Here is a 25860-nt window from a genome sequence, read left to right as displayed (position 1 = left end):
TCGAGTTGCTATTGTTTGGTGCATTATGGGGCATGTGGTTCATTCATGCACTATGTACGCTCCATTGCATTTGTTTTCGTTAGTTCAATACTGGGATAAAGTTTTATATATATATATATATATATATCAGTCATAAACACAGTACCCCAGAACATGTGAGGGGGAGACAGGGTGAAAGCGCTGAGAACATTGGAGAGCATGTACATTCTCAATATAGATTTCAGTCTCCAAATGGCTTGAATATTGATGAAGACTTATACAATTTCCTATCGAGAGTGAGAGATGATCTTATTCATTCCTGTCGGGGCAATTAATTTGACTGGTCAGGCTTTTACATTTTGATGAGTATAATGTTATTATGTCATAAATCTGATGTACTTGGGAGCACCATGGCCCAATATAGGACCAGATGTTTTGATATACAAACAATCAAACACTTGTTATGAAGAAAAGAAATTCAGATCACAGTGTATACTTTTCGTTTGTAAGTATTGGAAGTGGTGGAAAGGAGAGATTGAAATACCACAGAAAGAAACAAGTATTTTATCTATGCCTATGGTTGTACTTTCCTGATGCTTTAAATTTCCATCAATGGTGCCGCCCCGTTAGTGTGATGAAAGTCGCGGCTGCGGCCAAAAGGCGTCACGGCGATTTAGCAACGAAAATAAAATCTTCAAGCATTAATAGTGGATTGTGTTCAACTTGAGGTTGTAATGCACCCGCTCAAGAATTGTTTCAGATGGATATCTATATATTTTCTGGAGCGCCTCAACGATACCCCCTGGAAACCTGGGTACATCATGGCCATAGTGGATGTGGTCTTGCTTTATACTTCGATAGTCCATGATGACTGACTTATGGCATGTGAGCATTTCATGAGATCTTGGTCCCTGAGTTTGCCCAGTCTCACAAAAATGCTCCTGGAGAGGATGTCCTTTTACCTAACAAACAATGTTTTTATCTTCGATGGCAGATTCTACAGCAAAAGCAAGGAACTGTCATGGGCACCTCATTCGCCCCAACAAATTTAACAATGGGCTTTTGGGAGACAGAATGCCTGTGGTCAGAGAATAATAGCATGAACTTGAAAAGGGTGGTTTTATGGGTCTGTTATATCGATGACCTCTTCTTTATATGGGAAGGAGACGTGAATGATTTGAAAGATTTTTTTAGTATCATTAAACAACTCTCTAAACTTATAAATGTATTCCTACATACAGCAAGAGCTCGATTGACTAGATATACAGATCTACATCAAAGATGAAAGAATTTGCACCTCTCTATTCCAAAAGACCACTGCATCTTATCAGCCAACAGTACACACCCAAAAGCCCTAAAAGTGAGCATCCCGTATGGAGAATTCCTGGGAGCCCGTAGGGATTGATCTGAGGAGAATGAATATGAGAGACAGGTTGACAGGATGTACGGCAGATTAAGAAGACTGGGATGCCCAACAACTGTTTTGGAAGATGCATGCCAAAGAGTCACTAAACACATGAGGGAAAATCTACTGCTGCCCCAAAAAATGATGACCCCTATTGAACCAAATAGGGAAATAACCAGATTCATCACAGATTTTAATAGTCCAAACAAAGCTGTAAAACAAGTGATCACCAACCATTGGAACATTTTAAAGAAAGATCATGAACTTAAACTTCATATCTTGGAACATGTGAACATCAGATATAGAAAGGTATCCTCTTTGGGATATTTTTTAACCCAGAGTTATTTTGCCAACAAAAACTCACACAAAAGTAATTGGTTAATGTGCAATGGTTTTTTAAATGCCCCAAGTGTAAAGCATGTCGCTATGACCACAACAGGGCAGACGTAACAACTATACAAGGCACAAAAAAAACGAATCAAAGAAAGGATAACCTGCGGGAACACCCATGTAGTCTATCTTCTAGAATGTGGCTGCGGCAAACAATACGTGGTCAGTAGTGTAAATAAACTAAAGTAGCGCATTCTCCAACCGATATGGGCCACCGTTAACAAAGACTTTACAGATGTGATGGCTAAACACATTTGGAAAGATCATGACTGTATTTTGGAAAATAACCTTTTCTTTTCTGGCATCGAATATATCCCGATTAAAAACTTTGAATCCGGGTTTAACTAATGTCTCTGTTTGTAGAAGGCTGTGATACATTATGTCTGAAATCATACCTGGAGACCAGAGTAAAGCTTTTAATAAGTTTAGTTGCTATGCCCTAGCGTGAATTGGAAGAATGTGTGTGTAAAATATGAAACTGCTGAATCTGTCATAAACAACCTTTAGCTGCATTTACAAATGGGTGTCGGTGGAGAGTGCTGATAGACGCGACTGTACTAGCCAACACCTGCCATATATGGAGTGGCCTTGTATAAACAGTTTAAACCCCAAAGAATATGGGTTAAGGAAGTGCACACAGATAAAGGGAGCTCTACCGTTGGGAGGTCTGGGATTCGTGCCGGTATGATGCCCGAGAGTGCATCCATTCAACCCCGAAACAGCCTCTGTGGAAAGAAAAAGCCATGTGAACTTCACATTACAACAGGGTCTACACCACCCACAAGACTCTTGGCTTAAGGCAGCAATCACCTGGGTTCAGGAAAGCAGAAAGGCTATCGTGGGCAGGGCAATTAATTACAAATTACTAAACATGATATATATATATTTTTTTTTTATTCGGTTTATTTAAATAGTGCCTGATGAATGAATTTAAAGCTTTAAGAAAATAAAAAAAATACCACAAGGATTACGAAAGTGTTATACAAATGGCAATACAATATAACTGCCTCTATGCTAAATACTGCTGGAATCTTGGAGGCCCTGTCTTTTGTTAAAGTTAGTGTGGTAGAGTAAAAATAATAATTTTATTTATGCTCGATTACTTAAAATAATTACATGATGTAAATAACTGAAAGGAGTGGTTAAATAAACAAGTGATCAAAAACTTGCTTTCAGAAATGCTTAAAATTGATGATAAAAGTTCATTTTTCCCTTAAAAAGATCTGTGATTCTGGGCTCATGTGCTCTTAGCCACTTGTCTCTCTGGTCTTGCTAGAGTTCCACCCAGTAGGTTGTACTGTAGGCAGTGGAGCTTGGATGGAGTCTATTATTTTTCCCAGCCTTGCAAGGAACTGAGGTGTGTTGTCAGAAAAGCACTTGTCCACTGGGTTCCTATAGAGTGATGCCATTGGCTTGGCAAAGAGGAATTAGGAGGCCAGGTTGATCATTAGTAATGTGGAGGCGACAGCCCAGCAAGTGGAACAGGACTTGGAGTGGTAGTTGCCTAGCCTGCAGGAAGATAACCCGTCCCTGCGGGCCTAGTGATGGTTAAAGTCTGTGATTGGCAGCGCTAGGAGTCTCATGTGAGTTTGCTTTTTTTCTGAGCCCGAGCAGATAAGAAATGCTTGAAGTATGGCTGGGTTTTCCCCTGGATATAGGAAGCGTTAGGGTCTGTGAAGAGGGGCCTGTGTTTGAGCCTTTCAATGTCACTTTCAAATGATTCTTGTATGACTTGCGCATACACAGCTTTGTTCCATGCTGGCAGAGGAATATTCGAGTTGGTCAGATTTGTTGTCTCAGTCTCCAGGGCCCTAATGGATAGCAATAGCTGTGTGTGCCATGGGGATTCTTCTTGTTTCCAGTTGGGTTTTGAGCGATGGGGTTGGAGGGAACAAGGTCCTGATGTAGTATTTTGTTATTTCGCCTAGGCAGGTAAGGTCTGGACTTACCACACCTAGCTCCAGTCTCATCCTGGCCCTCCTTGCATGTTGGAGGGTAGGAGAAGATTTATTTGTAGATCATTGTTTGAATGTTTATGAGGCAGGAGTCGAGCATTCCGGGGAAGGCTTGGTGACCAGGACAGGTACAAGCTTAGCTTGGAAGACATTTAATATAGGGTCAGCTGTTGGACTGTGTAGTTGGTAGTTTAATCCTTTCGGGCTGTGGTTAACCCCGGCTTCCCTGGTTTCGCCCGTTCATTGAACTAGACTCCCAGGTAATTATAGCTTGTGCAGGTGGATATTTGCTGGTGTCCTAATTGCCAATGTGCACATTTCTTACCGGTGCATTTGCCAAACATCAGTATGTTTGTCTTTGCCTGATTCACCATTAGTTTGTTCTCCAAGTTATAACAGAGCAGAACATTAAAGTCCCTCTGTAAGCCGGTTCGGTTATGGTCAATGATGGCTATGTCTCCATATTGCAGAGTCTGCAGACATGTTCTCCACGGTCTAGGGGTTATTAGACTGGCGCCTTCCAAAGATTTGGCAGGTCAGTGGTGTAGAGATTGAAAAGTAGCAGGGCCAGCATACAGCTTTGTTTTTGGCAGTTAGATGGAATTTTTTCCGTTGCTGTGGTGGGGCTGGTTTTTGTCCTGGCCCTGGTACAGGGACATTATGGCCTTGATGAGTTGAGAAGGGAACCCCCAAGAATTTAAATTGTGTCATAGTGTACCCTGACCAACTCTGTCAAAAGCTTAACTATAGCCCACAAAATATGGGCAGATGCTTGGCCTGTGTTGCTCGAGTGGACAGATAGGCCAGGAGATTGAAAAGTAGCAGGGCCAGCATACAGCTTTGTTTTAGGCAGTTAGATGGAATTTTTTCCGTTGCTGTGGTGGGACTGCTTTTTATCCTGGCCCTGGTACAGGGACATTATGGCTTTGAGGAGTTGAGAAGGGATCCCCCAAGAATTTAAATTGTGCTATAGTGTACCCTGACCAACTCTGTATAAAGCTTAACTATAGCCCACAAAATATGGGCCGATGCTTGTCTTGTGTTGCTCGAGTGGACAGATAGGCCAGAGCTAAGATGTTGTCAACCGCTAAGCTATCTGGTCTGAATCCTGACTGGGGAAAAAGGGAGAATGCGGTTTTTGGCTGCCCAGACTTCTAATTCGCCCATTAGGGTTCGAGCTAAGGCTTTTGTATTGAGATGTAAATGTAAATGTAAATGTGTTGGACTTGTAAAGCGCACAGCTGCCCGTAAGCGTCCCGGCGCTTGCTTAGGGAACCCGTCCTGGTATTCCCCTGTGAGAAACCCCGGCAGGGTGTCCACAAGGTGAAAGCCAGGCATCCCGCCGCGAGGCGCCGTAGTGGAGATTAAGCAAGCTATTGCCCAGAGTCGCAGAGTGTGACCCCGTGAGTTGAGTAGGCACCAGAGGGAGAATTGTCGAGTCCGTGGAATTTTGAGCCCGAGACCCGCCGAGGCGGGGAATCGAACCCTGGTCCACGGTCGATCTCAGCTTCCGGGTCTGCCGCCTCTAACCACTGAGCCACGCTTCTCCAACAAGGCTATCAGTTAGTAGTTGGTCGGGTTGGTGTGGTTTCTCTTTTTATGTTTTGGGTAGAGAATAGATCCTTTCCATGACTGCGGGATTGAGACTGTGAGAAGAGCACGATTAAAGAGTGGCAGGGGAACCCCTGCCCAAAAGGTTTGGGTGAATTGAAACACAGCTGGAGGGATTCCATTGGGCACTGCTGCCCCATCATTACTCATTTGCTTGATGGTAGCAATGACTAAGGCCCCTGAGATGTTGGGGACTTGTGTGCCTGGGCAGTGAGAAGGGCCCTGGTAGTCTCAATGTTCTTGTTTCCCCAGAAACTAGGCAGTAGAGCTGCTAAACATAGTTGTCATAGTTAACCCATTCATCTTTGACTGGGTATGATTGCTCAGTTGATTATTATACTTCCAGAACTGAGCATGATTCTTTTCTTTGAGGAAGGTGAAGATTCCTAGTCATTTGGCTTCAACCTGCTTGGTTGGATGTAGCCAAACTCTTCATGTGCTCTGCTCGGAGAGCTTAGCCCTGAACTTGTTTGCCGACCCTTCGTTTTTTCTTTAAGTCCTTTCGGAGTCTCTGCTTGCTTGCCAACAGCTCCCTGGCTTCTTTGGAAAAAAACAGTGTTAGAAAAATATGCTTCTGCTGTGATGAGATCATTGGGGCGCCCTTTAATGCCAATTGTAAGTCAGTTAGAAGGTTGGTTCTGTGTTCCAATAGGGCCATGGGGCCTAAGACTGTGGCATGTGGCTATTTGGTTGCTATCCAGGTAGTCCGTTTAGGGCCAAGGTTTGCTGTCCATTTTATTGTGCGAGGAACTTTGAGACTTTCCTATCCTGTTGGTGCTCCAAGCAGCATGAGTTGGAATGCTGCTTTGCTAGAAAATTTGAACATTGCTCAGAGAATTCTGTGGTCACTCATTTTGTTCGTCTACATCAGAGTGGCAAAGATCAGTGGATTGCGAGGCACTGATAAAGATGTAATCGATGGATGAAATGTTCTTGACTTATGAGGGGGAGTCTTGATGGATCTTAGGCCCTGTTTGATTTTGTGAGCGTAAAGTAAACAGTGGCTGTCGAGAAGTGTGGTAGAGTACTCCCGCTGTGTATTTGTGGATATGGTGGGATTTGATAACTTGGCTTTTGATCCCTGTTGAATTATCCCCATGCGCTGTAAGTTGCTCACCATGGCCCCAGTTGCAAATTGCATGGCACTGGTGGTGTGCAAACTCTGCATCAATAAGTACCTATATTGTGTGGAACAACCCACCAGTAATATACAATCAAGCGTTAGACTCCACGGAATGAGGAGTTTATGTGCATACACAGATTTACCTTGCAGTATTCCTTATGTTATTCCCTTTTTTTGGATTCAATGGACACATTTACCATCTGCTCTGAGGTGTTAGAAATAGCTTTGGGGGCTATTGGAAGGCAGGGCGGAGAGGGGACTACTAGGGTGAAGGAAGAAGTGGATATGGTTGGCAGGCAGGGCGCTGTAATGCTAAACCACCACCCCAAACCCCTCACCCCAGCCCTGGGGTGCCTTATCTGCAGTACAATCGGAAGCTATAGAAGAGGCTCAAGCTGCATTGCAGCCTTTTCTCAGTCATTTTACCTGCAGGATTTTCCAGCTGGTAAAATAGGGTTGGTCGTACCCACACCCAATCAATTGTGTGCAGAAACACCGAACCTCTTATAATTGTAATTAATTATACACATCCCAACCAGGGCCCAGCCCAATGTGCAAAGGGCGGATAAGGCAAACGGTGTGCCACCAAGAGGCACAAGAAACAATGATAAAAACAAAACCTCCAATACCTGTAAATGGATTTTGCCTGACCTCTGGTTGAATTGAGCAAGAGCTATTGAGAATGACATTCCTAATCTGTTTTAATTTTCCAGTTCCATACTTTTTGTTAAAAGAAATAACCGTTCCAGAATGGATAATGTCAAACCTTCAATTTTAATTGCCTCTGGCTGAAAAGGCAGGGAAGAAGGTCTGCGTCCTGTGAAACCAAGGGAGAGTCAAACAGAGAAACTTATTGAAAGAGGGTACTAAAAATCTAAAAGAGCATCATCCCAGTAAATCTAATCCAGTATCTTGCAATCACAAGTCAACCCCAATGCAGTGAGGAATTACCATTGGTACCCAATTTTTCTTTCCCTGGTCAGTAATACCACCTGGACTTTCCTATTCTGCGGGGTTTAACACATACATTTAACACCTCCTTTAAGCAGGTGGTAAATGTATGTTGGCCCACTGGGTGAGGAGAAGGGTGACCAGAGAGTTTGAGGAGGTAGGGAAGGAAGTTATGGTTATTTCTGGCAGGGGGGAGCATTGTAATCTCACCCTGGCAAAAAATCAAAAGCAGGGAATGAGGGTTGGATGCCAAAGTCTCGTCATTTTTACTGTACCGAATTACCACACTGTAAAGTCTTCTTGCTCCCAAATCTGGTGTGGGAAAAGCCTACCCACTTCAAATCATTTAAGGCAGAATTCATTGAGATAATTCTGCTCTGTCTGACTTGTTGTACGGGCCTATGTCTCTGTGCATTTTGCAAACACAAGGAGATGATGGATGGAGTGCTGAAACGTTTCAAACACTCTCCTCCAGTCACAGATCTGTGTTGAATCCATCATCATTCTTTAGCTCACTTTGCCACCCCAGTTCAGACACAGCTATATGCAAATCAGTCTTGACACTGTGCCTCATGAGCACAGGGTCAACACCGAAACCGGTTCTAGGAAGACCTGGCCTCGCAGTTCGTGCTTGACTGTTCCCATTGGGCGCAAGGTCAAGACTGATTTGCATATGGCTGGGTCAAAACTGGAATGGCATGGTGAGCAAAAAAAACATGGATTTTGGCCCAGATCTCTGTACTGGGGTGAACATACGACATTATTCTGCATTCTATCCATCAATTGTTGTTTTTGCATTTCGCACCCCGAGTGGGACGGGTATGCCCAGACGTGGGTCCCGTGCTCTCCATGCCACTGGAGCTATCCTGGCTGGTGAGGGCTGAAAGCCCGAATCCGGTCCTAGGATGCTTGTTTCCAGTCCAGGGAGGACCTCGCCTTACAGTTTGGGCTGGACTGTTCCCATTGGGTGCAGAGTCCAGACTGATTTGCATATGTTTGGGTCAAAACTGGACTGGCATGGTGAGCAAAAAACGATGGCTTTAGGCCTAGATCTCTGTACTGGGGTGAATGTACGACATTGTTCTGCATTCTGTCCATCAATTGTTGTTTTTGCATCCGTGCATTTTGCAGCAGCCTATCATACAATTTTATAATAATGACTTGCAGTCCTGGCCCGTGCAGGTAAGAGCGGCAGGACGGGGTTGAAGAAATGGGGGCTGTTGGTGGATTTCGATGGACATTAAATATTTAATTTTCCCCCTCTATCGTCCGTGGAAATCTCCCCACACCTCTTACCTGCATGGCCGCAGCTGATGACTTGCATATTCACTTTGCTTTTATTGGCAGTCTGGGACCGTGTAGCACTATAAAGAGACCTCTCACTATTCTTCAGTGTACCTTCCAGGATTCAGATTTGTGACAGTCCGGTTACACAGACCTCTGCAGTGATCGCTTTAACCAACAGTGCTTTCATAACAAAATAATGCATTTCCCATCATTAGGTTGAATGTAAGACTGGGGCAGAGGTCCTATTAACCCAATGGGCATTGCGTTCCCGAAAAAGCACGGCCTTCCCAGCTACACTACTAAAGTGATTTAAGAGATTGATTTGTTAGCAGACGTAGTGTGTGTGGAAAAGTAATGTGATTCACAGCTCACCCAATCTGGCTATTCAAAAAGTTATGCTTGCTTTTCTCACTAAGAGTACAATAATTTAATACAGTTAAATTTTTCAACATAAAGAATGCATCACTGAACATGAGAATGAATGCCGGTGTACCATTTTAGAATGTGTTCATTTATTTTACAGGAAGGTTAAACTCTCCAGCTAAAGTTGTTTCATCTCCAAGGAAACCGCCACTTTCGCCACGGGGAGCAGGGATGAAGCGCACCTTGCCGCCCAAATCACTGGCACAATTTTTCAAAACGTCTTCCAAAGAAAAAAATGCTGAGGAAAAACCGAAGCAGCCAGAAAAGGCAAAAGGTAGGATCAGTCAGATTCCATTCCATAGTGCATGACATCCTCTTTGGCTTCTGTTATCCTGCATAATACCTTGTTCGCACTGCAGGTCCGTGTAGTGTTCACCCTTTGCTGGACAAATCCTAGAAATATGTGAAATCTGATTACATTTTGAAGTTGAAAAGATGTAATTCTACCTTATTATGCCGGTCAATATAATATGTATGCGCCTTTAGACCGGAGGTGACTGAAGGTGGGCTCAGTCGAAACTTTCAGTCCAAAAATAGTCGATTAGCGTAGCCACAAAGGTTTTGTTAACTAAAGTCTTCTGACTCTGGCTCATGCAGACGGTTGTTGTCAGTAAAACCAATGTTTAAGTATTTACTGATTTCCTATTGGGGATTTTGGTACGAAGTAAATTTTTCCATTTCCCCATCTTTGTAGGTAGCTGTGAGTCGTCTAAATTGAAAGACTCGCAAAGCACAGGAAAAGGAGTAAACACAACGGTGGATAAAGAAGTATTCGAAGAATCCAATAGAAAGAATGCTACCTCCCTCATCCTCTTTGAAGAGGTAATCATGACTTCTAAAAATTGGTGACTGCTGATCAGGGCCAGATTTTCACTAGAGCAGTTAATGTGTGCAGTTTATTCTGAGCTTTTATATAACGTGACTCTTTCTTTTAAATGGGGTTCTCTCTTCTGGCCATAAACTTCGCTTTCTCTGCACATAAGGTGGATAACGGAACACAAGTTTACGCATGCATGTTTTCAGCTTCGAAAAAAGGTTCAAGGAAGAATACATGCCTTTAGAAAGCAAGGTTTGAGTTTTAAGTGTAATCTAGATCAGTCATAACAGAACAATTTGACTGAAAACACCTCAAACAAAATGTGTTTTTACTTAAAATTAAGCTGGAAACGCTGCTCCTTTTTCCTTTTCATAGGCATTTTTCCTAGGAATGACAATGGCCACTGCCAGAAATCTGCCCCATCCTGTCCTGCACAGCTGTGAGTCCGCGGGTGGTTTGTTTCTGTTCACTGCGTAATGATCTTGAGCCATGTTGCCTTAGTTACGTTTATTTTTTACTCAAAACTCAGTTTTCAGTGTGAAATATTTGCTCAACATCTTAATTAAAAAAGAAAATAGCTTTTTCCCCCCCAAGCCTTTTATCTTTTCAGTAGTTGGGTGTTTCTCCTTCCCGTTTCCATCTTTCACAGCGACTTTCTGTTAGATGATTTCTTCCTTTGATGACCATCTCTAAAAACAAGCTTTAGCAAAGCAGTAGCTCTTTGCCTATGTGTGAGCAGTTGGCTTCAACAGTGTCTTACCCATGTTGCAGAGCAGCGTGGATTTGCTGCATGTCTAAAAGTTAGAAACAAAGCGCTATAATGCAGCCAGCACTGCCACTTCCAAGTGCTTTTTTTGGCCTTGCCTTGCGTTGCAGCGTGTATGCGCTGCTCGCTCTGCGAGACAGTGTGGTAGAGGACCTTTTGGAAGTGGAGATGAAGCCCGACCCATCTTTCTGATTGGCTTGCATATTTTGTTTATGGTAAACGCTGTTGTGATTTGCAATTAGTCTCCTTTTTTGGCTCCTGCCATCTGCACCCGAACAACATTTTGCAGCGTTCGAAACTCTCCTTTAAGTACAGGGTACAAACTTTTATTTTTATTTTTTGGTAAGTAAGAGCTTGTTAAACATTGCGGCAGCCTTAGCAGTTTGTTTTGTGCACATAGAGGCATTTCTAGGAGTGTCCGGAGCAGGGCACAGCTTGTGCGCCTGTGTCTTCAACCAGCAGGAGGAGGCTTGCTGAGAACCTGTATGAGTGCGACTCACCGAGGCATGGGGTCAGTTCTAAAGTTGGCGCAGCCCATATTGTGATAGTAGTATTTTTGTACCTGCATTATCTGCCACATTTTTTAATGTTGCAGATTGAAGGGAGCACTGTACTAGTTATAACGTATCTGTTTTACAAGTAGATTTTAGTCATTAAAGTTTTAATAAATTGATGTTTTTTCTAGAAATGAGCAAGTTAACCTTGTGCCTTTTCGCCCGTATCAACTTCTCATTGCCCCTCCATAAACACTGTGGCAACAGTTAGAATCGCTGTTATCTCAGGCCTATGATTCATCCAATATACATACATATGTGTGCTTTTTATATGTGTGAGAGAATAAACATCAAAAAAGCATCGTCCTCATTATTTTGTTTGCTCCCAAATTAGCACGCTGCTTATATCCAGAGCTGCCTATTTTCATCAGGCCCATGGACAGCGCTCATTTATTTATTTTGTATTATAATGTAATACAGAGCACGGCACACAGTTCTGGGACACTGCGCCTAGCAGCAGCACAGCCGAAGCTTTTTTTTTCCAGCCCGTTTACAATAGTCTTAGGCTGCTACCCGGTGCTCTCTCTCGATCCCTGAGCTCTGGTTGGTGTGCTGTTGACTACCCCTCCCCCAGCCTTGCAGATAACTGGCCTTAATTTAAGGCGGTGTCTTCTGGTATGCACATCCATAAATTGTAATAAATACAAAAAATGTGGGCACAGTTCACGTACCTCTGTCTGCGACCAGCAGGAGGAGGCTGCCAAAGAGTCTGCCTCAGTGGGACCCACCGAGGCAAGGGGTCAGTTCTAATGTTGACGCAGCCCGGGCAATGTGTGTGTGCGCACGTGCAGGAGAGAACCTAAATACTGTTGGGTGTGAATTACTTTTAGTAGAGGCCGTATGTTGTAATGGGTTAGTAGTATTTTTTGACCTGCATCGTATGCCACCGTTTTGTGTTACATATTGAAGGGAGCACAGAATTTTTATTCCAGCTGGTTTACAATGGTGTTGGGCTGCTGGCCGGTGCGATCTTTCTATCGATGAGCTGTGGTCGGTGTGCTGTTGACTATCCCTCCCCCAGCCTTGAAGATAACAGGCCTTAATTTAATCTGGTGTCTGCCGGTATGCACGTTGACAAATAGTAATAAATATCTAATATATGGGTACAGCTCGCGCGCCTCTGTCTGCGACCAGCAGGAGGAGGCTGCCAGAGAGCTCGTGTGTGTGCGATACACCGAGAGAAGGGGTAAGTTCTAATGTTGGTGCAGCCCGGGCAGCATGTGTGCGCGTGTGTAGTAGAGAACCTAAATGCTTTGTTTACAATAGCGTTGGGCTGCTGCCCGGCACTCTACCTACCTCGACCGTTGAGCTATGGTCGGTGTGCTGTTGACTACCCCTCCCAGCCTTGGAGATAACCGGCCTTAATTTAGGCCAGTGTCTTTATCACATCCTTGTGTGCTTCACCGCACTTAAATTACAATATTGTTTCGACACTGTTCACAGGAAGCAGACCAGCGCCGCCACAGTAACAGTAGGCAGACACAGAAAACTAAACCATTAATAAAGGTCATTATCATTAACAATTGCAATAACTCAAACGCTCATATATGCAATGCAATATGTCTCCCATTTACAAGAGTTTAAAATGTTGGCATAGCAAACAACACTGCCTTTTATTTATATTTTAAAAATAAAAGCACAAATAAAAGACAATGTCATTTACAATGGCAATAGCTCAAACTACTGTCAATGCGAGACCTATTGCATTGCAAATGCTTGTTTTCTTATGGTGGTTGGGGGAGCAACACGGACAACGAGTGGAGGGTTGGAGAACAAGAAGCAGCATTGAAAACTGCACAGAGCTCCACATAAGCCAGGCGTTCTAATGGGCACTAACTAATGTAATTCAGGGTGCTGAAACTTAATCTCGCCTTTCCCTCTAAGCGCTTTTAGTGTTTGATCCTAGTGGCTTTGGAAAAACTGCTGAAGATGCTCTGTAAGATTTTCGGATCTTAGTGGCCTGGTCGATGTCGATTAATTGATTCTATTCAGCACAAGTAATACAAATAATTTCTTTAATAGGATTAAATCATTACCATAGCAAAAACATAAGATCAAGACAGTAAGAAAATTCAACACTAATCTTTGAGAAACAGCGCCATACATCAGTTCAGAGCATCTAAATATTGGGTTTAAAGTTCGCATTCTAGCTGAATTCTACCTTTTTTGTATTAAAACGTGGCTGATGGCTAAAATGCGGTAGGCAGATCAGGGTGAAGTACTCAAATGGAATGAGGAAGGAATTCATTTGAAAGACTAAAATCAGTATAAAGCATTAACAAGCATTTACAATGCAACGGTCTCGCCTTTGCAAAAGTTAGAGCTATTGGCATTGTAAATGACAAACATTTTATTTATGTGTTGGTTTTGAAAACGGATAAATAAATGGCATTGTCATTTACAGTTCCTCCCGGCCGCCAGTCTGTCCAAGATGGCGGCTGACTGACCGCCACGAGAGAGCTGTTTATGTGCCCCGCTCCTAACCCAGCTGTAATTGCGAAGGAAAGAAATGGGGCTGATCAATAATGGGGAATTATGATGAGAAATTCCCCTTCCTGGTGAAATATAGGACCTCAGCATGGTCTGGAGTACTTTGTTGGCTGGAGCGTCGGACTTTCTCTTTATTTGGAAATGCCACAGCATTGGTGGTGTCTGTGCGAGGGAAGCTGCTCACTGCCAGCGGCGCGGAGGCACAGCCGAGAGAGCAAAGGAGGCAGAACCAAAACCCCGCTAATGGCCACTGGACAGATGGGCGCCGGAGTGTGACTGCGGGGGATCGCAGTGCGAAGCAGCCACTAACAAGTTTTTCGCAAGGGGCAGTGCAGGAAGTGGTGATTGAGGCGGATGATGCGTTCCTGCCTCGTAGTGACTCACTAGTGAAAGGCAATGCCGGTGCCGACTCTCAGGAACTTGCTGATGTCTCTACAGCCATAATTGCACAGGATCAACAGGCATAGCAGCTGGATAGCTCGGCTGGAAAAACAAAGCTTGTCGGAAAGGAGGTGGAGCATCCTATCGGGCAGTAGGGAAAACCGACTCAGACACTGCAGCTCGGGAAGCTGATGGAGGACAGCTTCCACATATGCCCAGGTAAAGATGAACTTTCTATAGATAGTGTGTTACCAAGTGTGCCTATGATGAAAGACACTGATCTCTCACTTGAAACTGTGTCAGGGAAAACCAGCGCGAGCGGCAGCAGGGGGGAGGAGGTGGGCTGCGCGATTCACTTGCGGGAGCGATAATTGCTACCATATGGCGGCGCTCGCTCCCGCAGGTGAATGTCCACACGTGCACGCGTTGCCATTGAAGGCAATGGAACGCATGCACGTGTTAGGCAGAAAAGCCAAAGCGATAGCAATAGGTCATTTTGCCTAAGCAGCGCATGTGGGGTGCGTCAGCGAGACCAAAAAAGGCTTGATCCAACTCAATTAGTAAATCACCTAGGATGGAGATGCACCTCAAATAGGAACAATCTTAACCCCTGACCATATCGAGACTGCACAAGTCTGACACCATTAAAATGACACAAGGAAGTGAAAGTAAAGCAAACAGGAGACAGTGTCAATAAGTAAATGTATAATTAGAATGAAAGGCCTCAAAGATATACACAATTGAGGATATTTGCTTATCAGAGCAGATGGCCCAGCATTTATTTCCAGCAAGTTTCAATCCAATCAATCAATCATTGACACTTATAAAGCGCGCTACCTACCCGTAGGGTCTCAAGGCGCTGGGGGGGGGGGGGTGCCGCTACTGCTCGAACAGCCAGGTCTTCAGCTTCTTCCTGAAGGAGAGGTGGTCTTGGGTCAGGCGCAGGTCGGTCGGGAGGGAGTTCCAGGTCTTGGCGGCCAGGTAGGAGAAGGACCTTCCTCCTGTAGTCGCTCTTCGGATGCGGGGGACGGCGGCGAGGGCGTGGTTGGCTGATCGGAGGTGGCGTTTGGGAGCGTAGAAGTTGACTCGGCTGTTGAGGTAGCTCGGGCCTTGGTCGTGTAGGGCTTTGTGTGCGTGGGTGAGGAGGCGGAAGGTGATTCTTTTGTTGACGGGGAGCCAGTGAAGGTCTCTCAGGTGTCCGGAGATGTGGCTGGTTCGTGGGATGTCGAGGATGAGTCTGGCTGAGGCGTTCTGGATCCGCTGGAGTCTCTTCTGGAGCTTGGCGGTGGTACCGGCGTAGAGGGCGTTGCCGTAGTCCAGTCGGCTGGTGACGAGGGCCTGGGTGACGGTCTTTCTGGTCTCGGTGGGGATCCACCAGAAGATCTTCCGTAGCATGCGTAGGATGTTGAAGCACGCCGAGGAGACGCTGTTGACTTGCCTGGTCATGGAGAGGGAGGCGTCCAGGATGAAGCCCAGGTTGCGTGCATGGTCTGTCGGTTTGGGTGCGGTGCCCAGGGCGGGGGGCCACCAGGAGTTGTCCCAGGCGGAGGGCGAGGAGCCCAGGATGAGGACCTCCGTCTTGTCCGAGTTCAGTTTCAGGCGGCTGGTCGTCATCCACTCGGCTACCTCTTTCATCCCTTCGTGCAGGTTGGTTCTGGCGGCGGCGGGGTCGTTGGTCAGGGAGAGGATCAGCTGGGTATCGTCGGCGTAGGAGATTATGCTGAGGTTGTGTTTGCGTACGATGGCCGCGAGGGGGCTCATGTAGACGTTGAAGAGGGTGGGGCTCAGAGATGATCCTTGGGGGACGCCGCAGATGACTTCGGAGGCCTCTGACTTGTACGGTGGTAGGCGAACTCTCTGTGTTCTTCCGTCGAGGAAGGAGATGATCCATTCCAGTGCCTTCCCCTGGATTCCGGCGTTGTTGAGACGCTGTACTAGGGTGCGGTGGCAGACCGTGTCGAAAGCCGCGGAGAGGTCTAGGAGGATGAGGGCCGCTGTTTCTCCCTTGTCCATCAGGGCTCGGATGTCATCGGTGGCGGCGATGAGGGCGGTCTCGGTGCTGTGATTGGCACGGAAGCCGGACTGTGAGGGGTCGAGGGATCCGTTCGTCTCGAGGAAGGCGGCCATCTGCTTGTTGACGGTCTTCTCGATGACCTTGGCTGGAAACGGGAGGAGCGAGATGGGTCGGTAATTCTTGAGGTCGGTGGGGTCCGCTGTTGGTTTCTTGAGTAGAGCGCTGAGTTCGGCGTGTTTCCAGCTCTCCGGGAAGATGGTGGTGTCGAAGGATGTGTTGATGATGTCTCGCAGGTGGGGTGCGATGACAGCGTCGGCCTTGTTGAAGACGTGGTGAGGGCAGGGGTCGGTCGGTGATCCGGAGTGGATGGAGTTCATCGTGCGGATGGTGTCTTCGGTGCTGATCGGGGTCCAGGCGTGGAGGGTGGTGGTGGGGGGTGGTTGTTCGGTCCTGGTGTGCGTAGGTTGGTTGTTGAAGCTGTTGTGTATGTCCGCGATCTTGTTGTGGAAGTATGAAGCGAGGGAGTTGCAGAGGTCTTGCGATGGGGTGATGTCGTTGTTACCTGCGCTGGGGTTGGAAAGCTCTTTCACGATGTTGAAGAGTTCCTTGCAGTTGTGTGCGTTGTTGTCCAACCGGTCCTTGAATGCTGTTTTCTTGGCGGCGCGGATCAGCTGGTGGTGTTTCCGGGTGGCAAGTTTGAAGGAGGTCCTGTTGTCTGGTGTCGGTTCCCTTCTCCAAGCACTCACACCAGAGTAAAAGTGAAACTGGGAGTACTCCCTGATCAAGGGAACCAGTTACTTAAAAGTATACAGATTGCTTGAACAGCTTCCAGCGCTTGTTCAAAAGTGACTGTACCCATTCCACAACTCTTGCCGTCTTGGTCTTCTTTTATATTTCCGTTCGTTTCACAGTTCCTGCCATGCTAAACACCTCTTTCAGTTTCTTCCATCTTTAAAATCAAGCTGAAAAACAAAACATATATTATGACCCTATAAAAATGCTGCCCAAACTAACCTATTGCTGTGAGTGATATAGGAGGGGTGTGGGGGTGTGTGGGGGTGTGTGTGGGGGGGATTTACAATGCAATAGGTCACGCATTAATTAAATGCAGAGCTTTTGGCTTTGTAAGTGGAAAACAAATGCAGTGTAGAGTGCCAGTTTCCCTATTTATTGACTTTTGCAGCAACGGCGACATGTTGCGCTTTAAATATTTAAAGCTAAATTGTGGCACTGTTACTACACAAGGCAATACATAGGAAAGAAAATTATGCGGCAGCTGTATTGTCTAAATATTGACTATCAATTAGCTAATGTTTAAAGCTAAAGCACGGTATGCAGCCATTGCCACAAAGCAGAAAAAGGTGTGTGCTGCACTTGAAAATGTTACCCTTGCACACTAATGCAACAGAAACCTGAAAACTGCAACGGCAGCCACGCCGAAGAAGTCATTAAATAAAGAGTGCTCACAAAGTGCAAATGAAATGTAACCTCCCTAAGGACTGCCCCCATTTGTTACTCGGTACAAAAGTAGAAAAAAAGGGACTAATAAGCAAAGTAACCAGACAATGAAGCATTTACAAAGCACAGTCACAAGAGCCAATTGAACACATGGGGGGGGGGGGACTGGGAGAGAGAAATCACCAACAAGCAGTTGAAAATATCTACTATACTGCAAGAGTGCCTATTACTAGAATCCGATATGGTCTAAGGGAAGTTGGTTTAGATGAGTTATGTTCCTTCCAAGTACTTTTTTTTCCCAAGTGGGACACAGAGCAAAAAATTTGTGATAGACTATCAAAATGACAGTTAAAGGCATGATTGAGCATCTTTAGAAAACCTGCTTTAGCGACGTATCTTGACAAAATCAACAGCCTCACCTCTTTAATGTTCAAGGGTCTTCCACTAAGATCGTGCTTGGCCATAACTTCCACTGCTTTCTTGACAAATTCTTCATCTTTGAACTCGACCTCACTGTAGAAAACAAAATGTTTATTAACCAAATAGAGCGCACAAACGTAAATAGATATACAAATATATATTTATATTGGTTACTTACCCTCAACCCTACAGCAAGGGATATTTTCAAATACATGTAAAGAAATTAAACAAATTAGTAAGCGAATATCGTCATACAGAATAGCTTGCAAAAATGTATAGGCCTACTCGTTTAATTAAGCTGACCCTGCCTGCTTAACCACTTGGGAGCTAGTAAACAAACCTCCCCAGTGCTGCGCTGTCCATTATCCGGTGCTGAACTGGACGTCCAGCGGTCGCACGCAGCACTGGGGAGGTAGTGCCCGTGACGACCGTTGGCCGACGGCAGCACTTAAGGGGTTAAAGCAGTCCGCTGCATGTAAACAGCTGCCAATATAGTGATGGGCTGCCCTCTAAGTGGTAAACATATTCCATAACACGTTGGTTTGCTGGATCCAGTTTACAGGTAACCTGGATGGCAGCTTACTGGCGAGCAACGATGCAGGAGCAGCATACTAGTTTGACTTTTGTAAAAAAAAAAAGCTAGGAGAGTAGCATTTGTGTATTATAAAGTCATGGAAATACTGTGCCATTTGACAATATGCACTTGAAGCAAAAGCACTGGCATGTGGGCATTTTGTATAGGCTGTGTTGTACAGCTAAACAAACTAGTTAATTCATAGGACAGTTTGTCATGTTTCAGCACACAAATAATTATGGTGGGTGACTTTAAATAGCATATGTAGGAAGGTTGATCCCTGACTATGGTTGCCCCCAACTTTTTGCCTGGTGTTTTGCTGGTTTTCTGACTTAGTTGACCTGAGGCCCTGCTGTTCAGGACCTCAGGCCCACTGCTCTCTCTGTAAAATGGATTCCATGTACCTTAGGTACATATCTAAATTGGATACTGAGCCCCCTTATCAGTCCCTGTACAGTGTACCTTAGGTACCCAGGGCATAGGTGTACCCAGGGCCTACCAGGGGCTGAAGCATGTATTATGCCACCCCTGGCTGGCCATCCAAATCTGACACAACTGGCTGCTTGACAGCTGGGGCAAGGTGGTGTAATCACCCTTTGCTTTAGATATAGTATACCTATATCTAACCCTAAAATGGACACCCAGATCTCCTATCAGTCACTCCTATGGCAGGCCTTAACAATCCTGAAGGCAGAGTGCTTGGAATCGTGTGAGATGGTGCTCTGGCATGAGCTGAGCCTGTCTGCGGCTTTCGGGATCCATCCCTTAGCCGTTTCCATGATATCGCATACCATATACTCTTAAGTGCATTATAATCCTCGCGGTTAAATGCCAACTCTGGTATCGCTTTATCAAAACATGTCGAGTAAGGTGTCATACGACTTGGAATACTAACCCCTCGCCAATTCTGGCGACGGGGTTAGCATTCCACCCTTCTAGAGGGACACGACATGCATGTAACCTATAACCCGGTTAAAAGTCAGACAGAGCCTTAGCATCCACAAAATGGATGCTGCCACCGAGACACAAGTCTGCCCTCCTGCTGCTGGGAGTCCTCCCAGAGCAGGAGATAAGGACAAAGGGTTTCCTGCCAGGGGCGGTGCCAGCACCGTCCCAGACAGGGTTTTGTGTATTGTAGGTAGGCAGGGCTTTAGAGGAAGGTGACTGCACGTGGCACCCCGGTGCTCACTGTGCATAGGCTGGCTGGAACCAGTTCCAGGGTCACTCCAGACCCTGTGCTGGGGAAAAGCCCGCCAAGGAAGTGGGTGTAACCACCCCCCTCCTAGTCCCACCCATAGGGGCAGGACTTAGTCGCGTGCCAGCCCCTTTTTACAGGATAAAGGTAGAGACTGGCCCCCTTCCAAAGCAGATCATCTTTGAATCCTGAAACTACTTTCCACGAAAGGAACTCAAGACTTCTTCTTAAGATTTCTCCCTTGTGACTAAGGAGTAGTCACCCTGCATCCGCAGGCACCATCTAAGAACACTGCGGTCTGCTGCAAGTCCTTCCTCCGGAATCCGACTGCCCAGCTCGACGAGAACCGGCTTCCCTGGCACCTCTGACCTCTACCTGCATCATCAGTCACGCTGAGATTCGTGGGTGTGACGAGACCTCGAGGGACCGGCCATCTTCAAGACTGCACGACTTCTTTCCAGCAAGCCCGCCGAGTGAATTCCTGGTGAGTGCTTTGGGGTCCGAGAAGCCCCCACCCTGAGCAGCTCCAGCACCGAAGAGCAGCCCCCCAGGATCTCCACGATCTGCGTGGGGCCCTTCTGCTTTTTACTGCTCACCGCGTTGTTTGGCTACTAGCCCGCTGGCTTGTGGCCTTCCTGACGACGCCCGACGACATTTCTGCTGCTGGTCTGGTTGCTCCAGACTGGCCCTTGCTCCCTTCCAGAAGAGGAGCACCCCGGACCCTCCTGGTCCACTCAAGACGCCATTTTGAGTCCACCGCGTGGGCTTGAATTAGCCAAGGCTTGTTGCCCACTCCTGGGTAACTTCGACGCCGACGACTCCATTCTTCGTGGGACAGCTCGCACCTCCATCCTGGTCGCCGACAACGCCTCCTGGTCCGAGAGACTGCAGAGCCCAGCAGCGCCCACTCACCTGACTGCGGTGACTTCGCCCGGTGCCATCCTGGTGCCCACTTAATCACTGGCTAGTGATTCAAGAACTTGGTCCCCTCTGCTTTCAGGTTTTCTTCTTCCTTGATCCAGGCTTGGATCCATCGAACTTTTCTTCACTGGTCGCCTGCCAGCAACTTCTTCCTTCCAGGCTCCTGGTCCGGCAACGAGATCCCCGACGTCTTTTCAGACCTATGCAGCTGCAGCCCCTGGGCTAGGTAACTTCGGCACTCCGGTGTCCCAGCATAGCCTCACTATCCTAGGGTCAGGATCCACTGTCGTTTTCTTCCCACCAGGTCGGGTTCGCCCGTGAACACTAACTTTGCCTTTACTAGCCTCCATAGACTTTGTCCCGCATCCCGCGTGAGAGTGCACACTCTGCACCCGAGTCCCCTGGGTCTCCTAGTAGTAATCTAACGATTCCCTAGTCCAGTCCTAGCGATTCCAAAGCCTATTAGAACTGTTACTTACCTGCTAGTAATTCGCATTCCACTTTTAAAGTATATGGTTTTTCGTGCCCCTCGGGCATTTGTGTATAACGTGCTAACTTAAGTATTTTCGTAAGAGTTTTGTTGTGTGCCTAGCACCCTGTCCTCATAAAGAGTACAGGGTTGTTGTGATACTAATAAATACACTGTTTATTTTCATAACACTTGTGTGGTGTCCTTTCACTGGGTGTTCAAGGGGTAATGTGATGGTAAAACAGCTGGCTTAACACGCCCTCTAGAGTCTTAGCCTTAGACTGCTCGTATCCATGCTACTAGGATAGCTGGTCTATAAGGTTGACTTACAACCAATCATCAATAAGGGTTGTTTGGACTGATATATAGTGATCACTAGAATAGTGAACACTGCACATCAGGCCAACTTCTCACAGCATATAATTAATGTTAAATCGGTTTTAAATCCCTTCCAAATGTATGTATCCATCCAAGTCGGAAAGCAGCAGAACCTGACAACACCAATTCATTTTAAAATAGGACTATCGTGTGCAGCTCTGCAAACTGCTTGGAGGATGCCAAAAGTACAACATTGCACTACCTGAAATTGACCATTCAGTATAGTGTCGAAAATCCAGAAAACAAATTCAGATTACAAGATCTAATGCCTAGTTTAGGTTTCTGAAAGGGATAAAGTTTGCAAAATATGGTGCCTTCAGCCTTCCAGTTAAATTTTAAATAGCATCCAATTATTTATCAGTGCAGGGATCAGATTTAGCCTAGATAGGCTGCATAGTAACAACTGATAAATTGGCGCTGTGCCTTTAAGACCTCCATGAGCCTTCAGGCTGCCATCATGCACCACAGGTGACAGTTAGGTCAGTTCTTTTTTCCGGCTCCTTCTGTGAGGATCCTGGAGCATTGAGCTCGCCAGTTTGTGATATTTTATCACTTTTTTTTGGTACATCTCATATTTTTTCGTCTTCACTCGACGTCTTTAGTCATTGTTTGACTAAATCAACAATTTTTTCCTGGTTTTTGCCTATTTTTTCAGTCATAATGCTGGCCTTATTTGTGAAGTGTCCGGCCTGTGGTAAAAAAATGACCAAAACAGACCCTCATTCGGTCTGTATTGCTTGTCTACCATCTTCTCACAAGCCAGAACTATGCTACCACTGCAGCAAGTTTTCTAACAGAACCCTCAGGGAGAGGGCGAAGATCAAACTGCAGTCCCTTCATGAGAGAGGAGAAACAGTGAGTGGAAGAGAGGAATTTCGCTCCAGAAAGGCTTCTTCTCATCAGAAAGAGAGCGAGGACAAAGGTGAGAAGAGAAAACATCAGTCTCCTGCTCCGTCGAGGGACAGATCTTCCTCCAAGGTAGCTCTGTGTTCCGAATCGGCAAAATCACCGTTGAGGCGTCCATCGACGTCGAAGCACCCCTCGCCGTCGAAGAAGATGTCACCGTCGAAGCAAGGTGAGAGGAGACAGAGGATGAGGTCTTCATCTGCTCGTAGGCGGTCTAGGTCTGGCTCGCCTACGACGGCAAGAGGTCGGGACTCGACGTAGTCTCGTCGACGGTCGATGCCGAGAGGCTCTGAGCTGTCGATGTCGAACCGTCCATCGCCGGTTTCGATGCCGAAGAGAGCCGGCCATTGGACGTCGAGACACACGACGCCGTGTAGACCATCGCCGTCGAGGCACACGACGTCGATGCCTAGGAGACCATCGTCGTCGAAGAGGTCGCCGCCGAGGTGGTCGCCGCCGAGGTCGCCTGCGGCGTCTCCTGCAGCGAAGAGGCCTAGAACGGTGTCTAAGGACCAGTCTAACATCCCTACTGTGTCTTCGAGGGGTTCCTCTTCCTCCCCTGGGCTTCAGATCGTACAGATCTCTCCAGAGCCCTCGAGAGCACCGTCTCCAATTCAACCGACGACTAATATCTCGCCAAGATGGCTGGGAGATATTAAAGAGTGGAAGATACGGAGAATTAATCTTCCACGGTCTTCTTCCAGATCAAGATCACCTTTAAGGCAGGTGGTGCACTCTCCAAGGAGACATGAGCGTACTCCTCGAGAAAATCTCCATCAGTAAGAAGGCGTTCCTCACCTTCTCCCAGGAGTAGAACATCACGCCACCGTTCTTCAAGGAGGTGCAGTCATAGGTCCTCGACAAGGTCTACGGATTCGAAGAGGGACTATTCTCCAACGCTGTCCTCATCTCCATCTCCTCCGAGTAGGATATCACCAATTGATGACGTGATAACTTTTAATGAGGTTCTCTGCCGTGGGGCAGCAAAACTTCACATCGAAATGCCGGTCTCTACCATCAAGACATCAGTAATATTCAAAACCCTGCACCAAAAGTCAACTTCTAGGCCTCTACTCCCTTTGGTACCAGGTCTGTTGGAGCCGGCTCTACACAAGTTCCTAACTCCAGCAGCGTTGGGAGCGGTTCCATCTCGGATCTCAAAGAAATATAAAGCTCCTGACAATGACCCTTTCTTTCTGAGGGCTGAACCACCACCTGATTCTGTGATTGTGTCAGCGGCATGTAAAAATCAAACCGGAGCGGCGTCATCTTCTGTGCCGCCGGATAAAGACAGTAAGGCTATGGACTCTGTAGGGAAGAGAATGTGTACCACCTCTGCTTCCTACATAAAGGTCGCCAGTGCTTTGGCCCTGCTGGGTCGTTATGACCGTGCACTATGGGACTCCATGTCCCGTTTCGCGGAAAAGCTCCCTAAGGAAGATAAGCAAGACTTCCTTGAGATCCTGCTCGAAGGTGGGCTAGTGGCTAACCAGGTGATCAGTGCAGCCGCTGATGCCTCTGATCTATCTGCGCATGGTTACTCACATGGAATTTGCGCCAGACGCTCAGCTTGGTTGAGGCTCACGGGACTTAAACCTGAAGCACAACACCGGATACTTAATTTTCCTTTTAACGGATCATCACACTTCGGATCTCATGCTGATGATGAGCTGTCACGAATGAAAATAGAGCTGGATACAGTGAAAGCTGTTGGTCTTGAAAAAAGGAAAGATTTTAAGCGAAAGTACCGTCCTTACGACCAGAGACAGAACCAGCAAACCCCTCAATGGTCATCACAGCAAAATCAGGGAAGATCTCAGTTCTCCCAGCGTCGCCCTGGTAGGGGAAGAGGTGGCATTTCCAGACAGTCCACACCTGGTAACAAGCAGCAGCAGCAGCAGCAGCAACAAAAACAGTGAGGCTTTGCTTCCCCTGGCTCCGTTACCCACTCTGGTGGGGGGAAGTGTTCGTTTTTGCCTGGAAGAGTGGACAAAGATCACATTATACAAATGGGTTCTGAATATTGTAAGGAATGGGTATTCCATCAAATTCAAGTCCCCCCACCTTCCATACCTCCTCAAAAGACTGTCACCCATCGTATACATCTATCTGAAAGAGACACGTTACTGATAGATTCCTTACCTTAGAATATCCCCAGGCGTCAGACTGGATTCGGAAAATTTTGCGTAGCAATACCCCCGGCAGGCGTCGTCCGCGGGTCCGTCGTCGCCGTCGTTAGCGCCGGAATGACGTCGTCCGAGTACTTAGACGCCGCCCATGCATGCTGACGTCAGTTCTTCTTTTTTCCGCGCCAGCTAGCGCAGATCCGGAGAAGCTCTACCCCTTAGTCATTTTTTGACTAAACTTTTTTGATCTTTTGATCATTGTTCTTTTCGAGTCTTCGACTCCGATGGTGTCGGTAGGGATGCCCGGGTTTAAACCCTGTTCCAAGTGCGACCGACTGATGTCGGTTACCGACCCCCATCGCCGGTGCCTAAAGTGTTTAGGCCTCGACCACGACGACCGTACCTGCTCCGACTGCCGGGCCCTGAGGTCGAAGGCTAGGCAGGAGCGGTCCTGCAAGCGGCTCGAGCTCCGGCAGTCGGCCCCGCGCCGCTCGAGGTCCCGGTCCCACGGGAGGTCGAGGGACCGGTCGCGGGGTCGGAGTCCTCGCAGCTCCGGGAGTGGACATCGGTCATCGGGATCCAAGTCCTCAGGTAAGAGGCATGAGAGGTCGGAGAGGCATCATCGTTCCTCCGACCCACCCCGAAGCTCGCGCGATGCGGCCGGGGGTTCGGGTGACACCACCCACGCGGCTCCGACTGAGTCGCAGGCGTCGGCGCCTGCCCCACACCTTCGGGTCCCTGGGCATGACGCGACGCCGGAGGAGGTCGAGCGGTACCTCATGGCCATGAGGTCCCTCCTTACTCAGCTGGGTCCCGTGGCGCCTTCGGGCCCAACGGCCCCGGCTGGAGGCCCTAGCGGGTCGGGTGCTTCGGCCCCGACGCCGTCGGGTGCTTCGGCCCCGGCGCCGTCGGGTGCTTCGGCCCCGGCGCCGCCGGCGACTTCGATCCCGGCGCCGCAGGACCTGACCGGATCCGCTTCCGGATCCGGGTCGTCGCCGGTCAACCTCACGACCTCACCAGCGCCGGCCCCGCGGGTGTCGCCCCCTGTGGACGTCGCCCCCTGTGGACGCCGTCCCCAATATTCCCTTCGGTCCAACTCTGGCGCCGGAGCGGCGCCGCTGGGCGCCGCTTCCGACGGCCTTTGGAGATTTTTATTTCCATGAGGAGGCCTCGTCTGTTGACCCTGTTCTACAGGAGATGGGCGACGAAGGTGATTGGGAGGGGTCTGAGGACCCTCTGGCACAGGAGTGCCAGTCTCAAGAGGACT

The 25860-nt window shown here is 47.3% G+C and overlaps 1 protein-coding gene and 1 long non-coding RNA gene across 2 annotated transcripts in view; one reads left to right on the top strand and one right to left on the bottom strand.

Annotated features, from left to right (window-relative positions):
* The window catches only part of ATAD5 (ATPase family AAA domain containing 5), a 440833-nt gene that overhangs the window by 208112 nt on the left and 206861 nt on the right, over positions 1-25860 (top strand). The window contains exons 15-16 of the mRNA XM_078654387.1: positions 9225-9398; positions 9819-9946. Coding sequence (XP_078510513.1) covers positions 9225-9398; positions 9819-9946 — 302 coding nt within the window. The remainder of the gene's footprint in view (positions 1-9224; positions 9399-9818; positions 9947-25860) is intronic.
* LOC144770117 (uncharacterized) overlaps positions 17004-25860 on the bottom strand; it is a 58890-nt gene continuing 50033 nt past the window's right edge. Inside the window, exons 2-3 of the long non-coding RNA XR_013598800.1 lie at positions 18024-18117; positions 17004-17108 (exon numbers count right to left, since the gene is read on the bottom strand). This is a non-coding gene — a long non-coding RNA (uncharacterized LOC144770117). The remainder of the gene's footprint in view (positions 17109-18023; positions 18118-25860) is intronic.

The sequence above is a fragment of the Lissotriton helveticus genome, chromosome 7 (assembly GCF_964261635.1).
Source record: "Lissotriton helveticus chromosome 7, aLisHel1.1, whole genome shotgun sequence".
In the NCBI taxonomy this organism is placed as follows: Eukaryota; Metazoa; Chordata; class Amphibia; order Caudata; family Salamandridae; genus Lissotriton; species Lissotriton helveticus.
The sequence above is the reverse complement of the archived record's forward strand: the minus strand, read 5'-3'. Positions and strand labels throughout refer to the sequence as shown.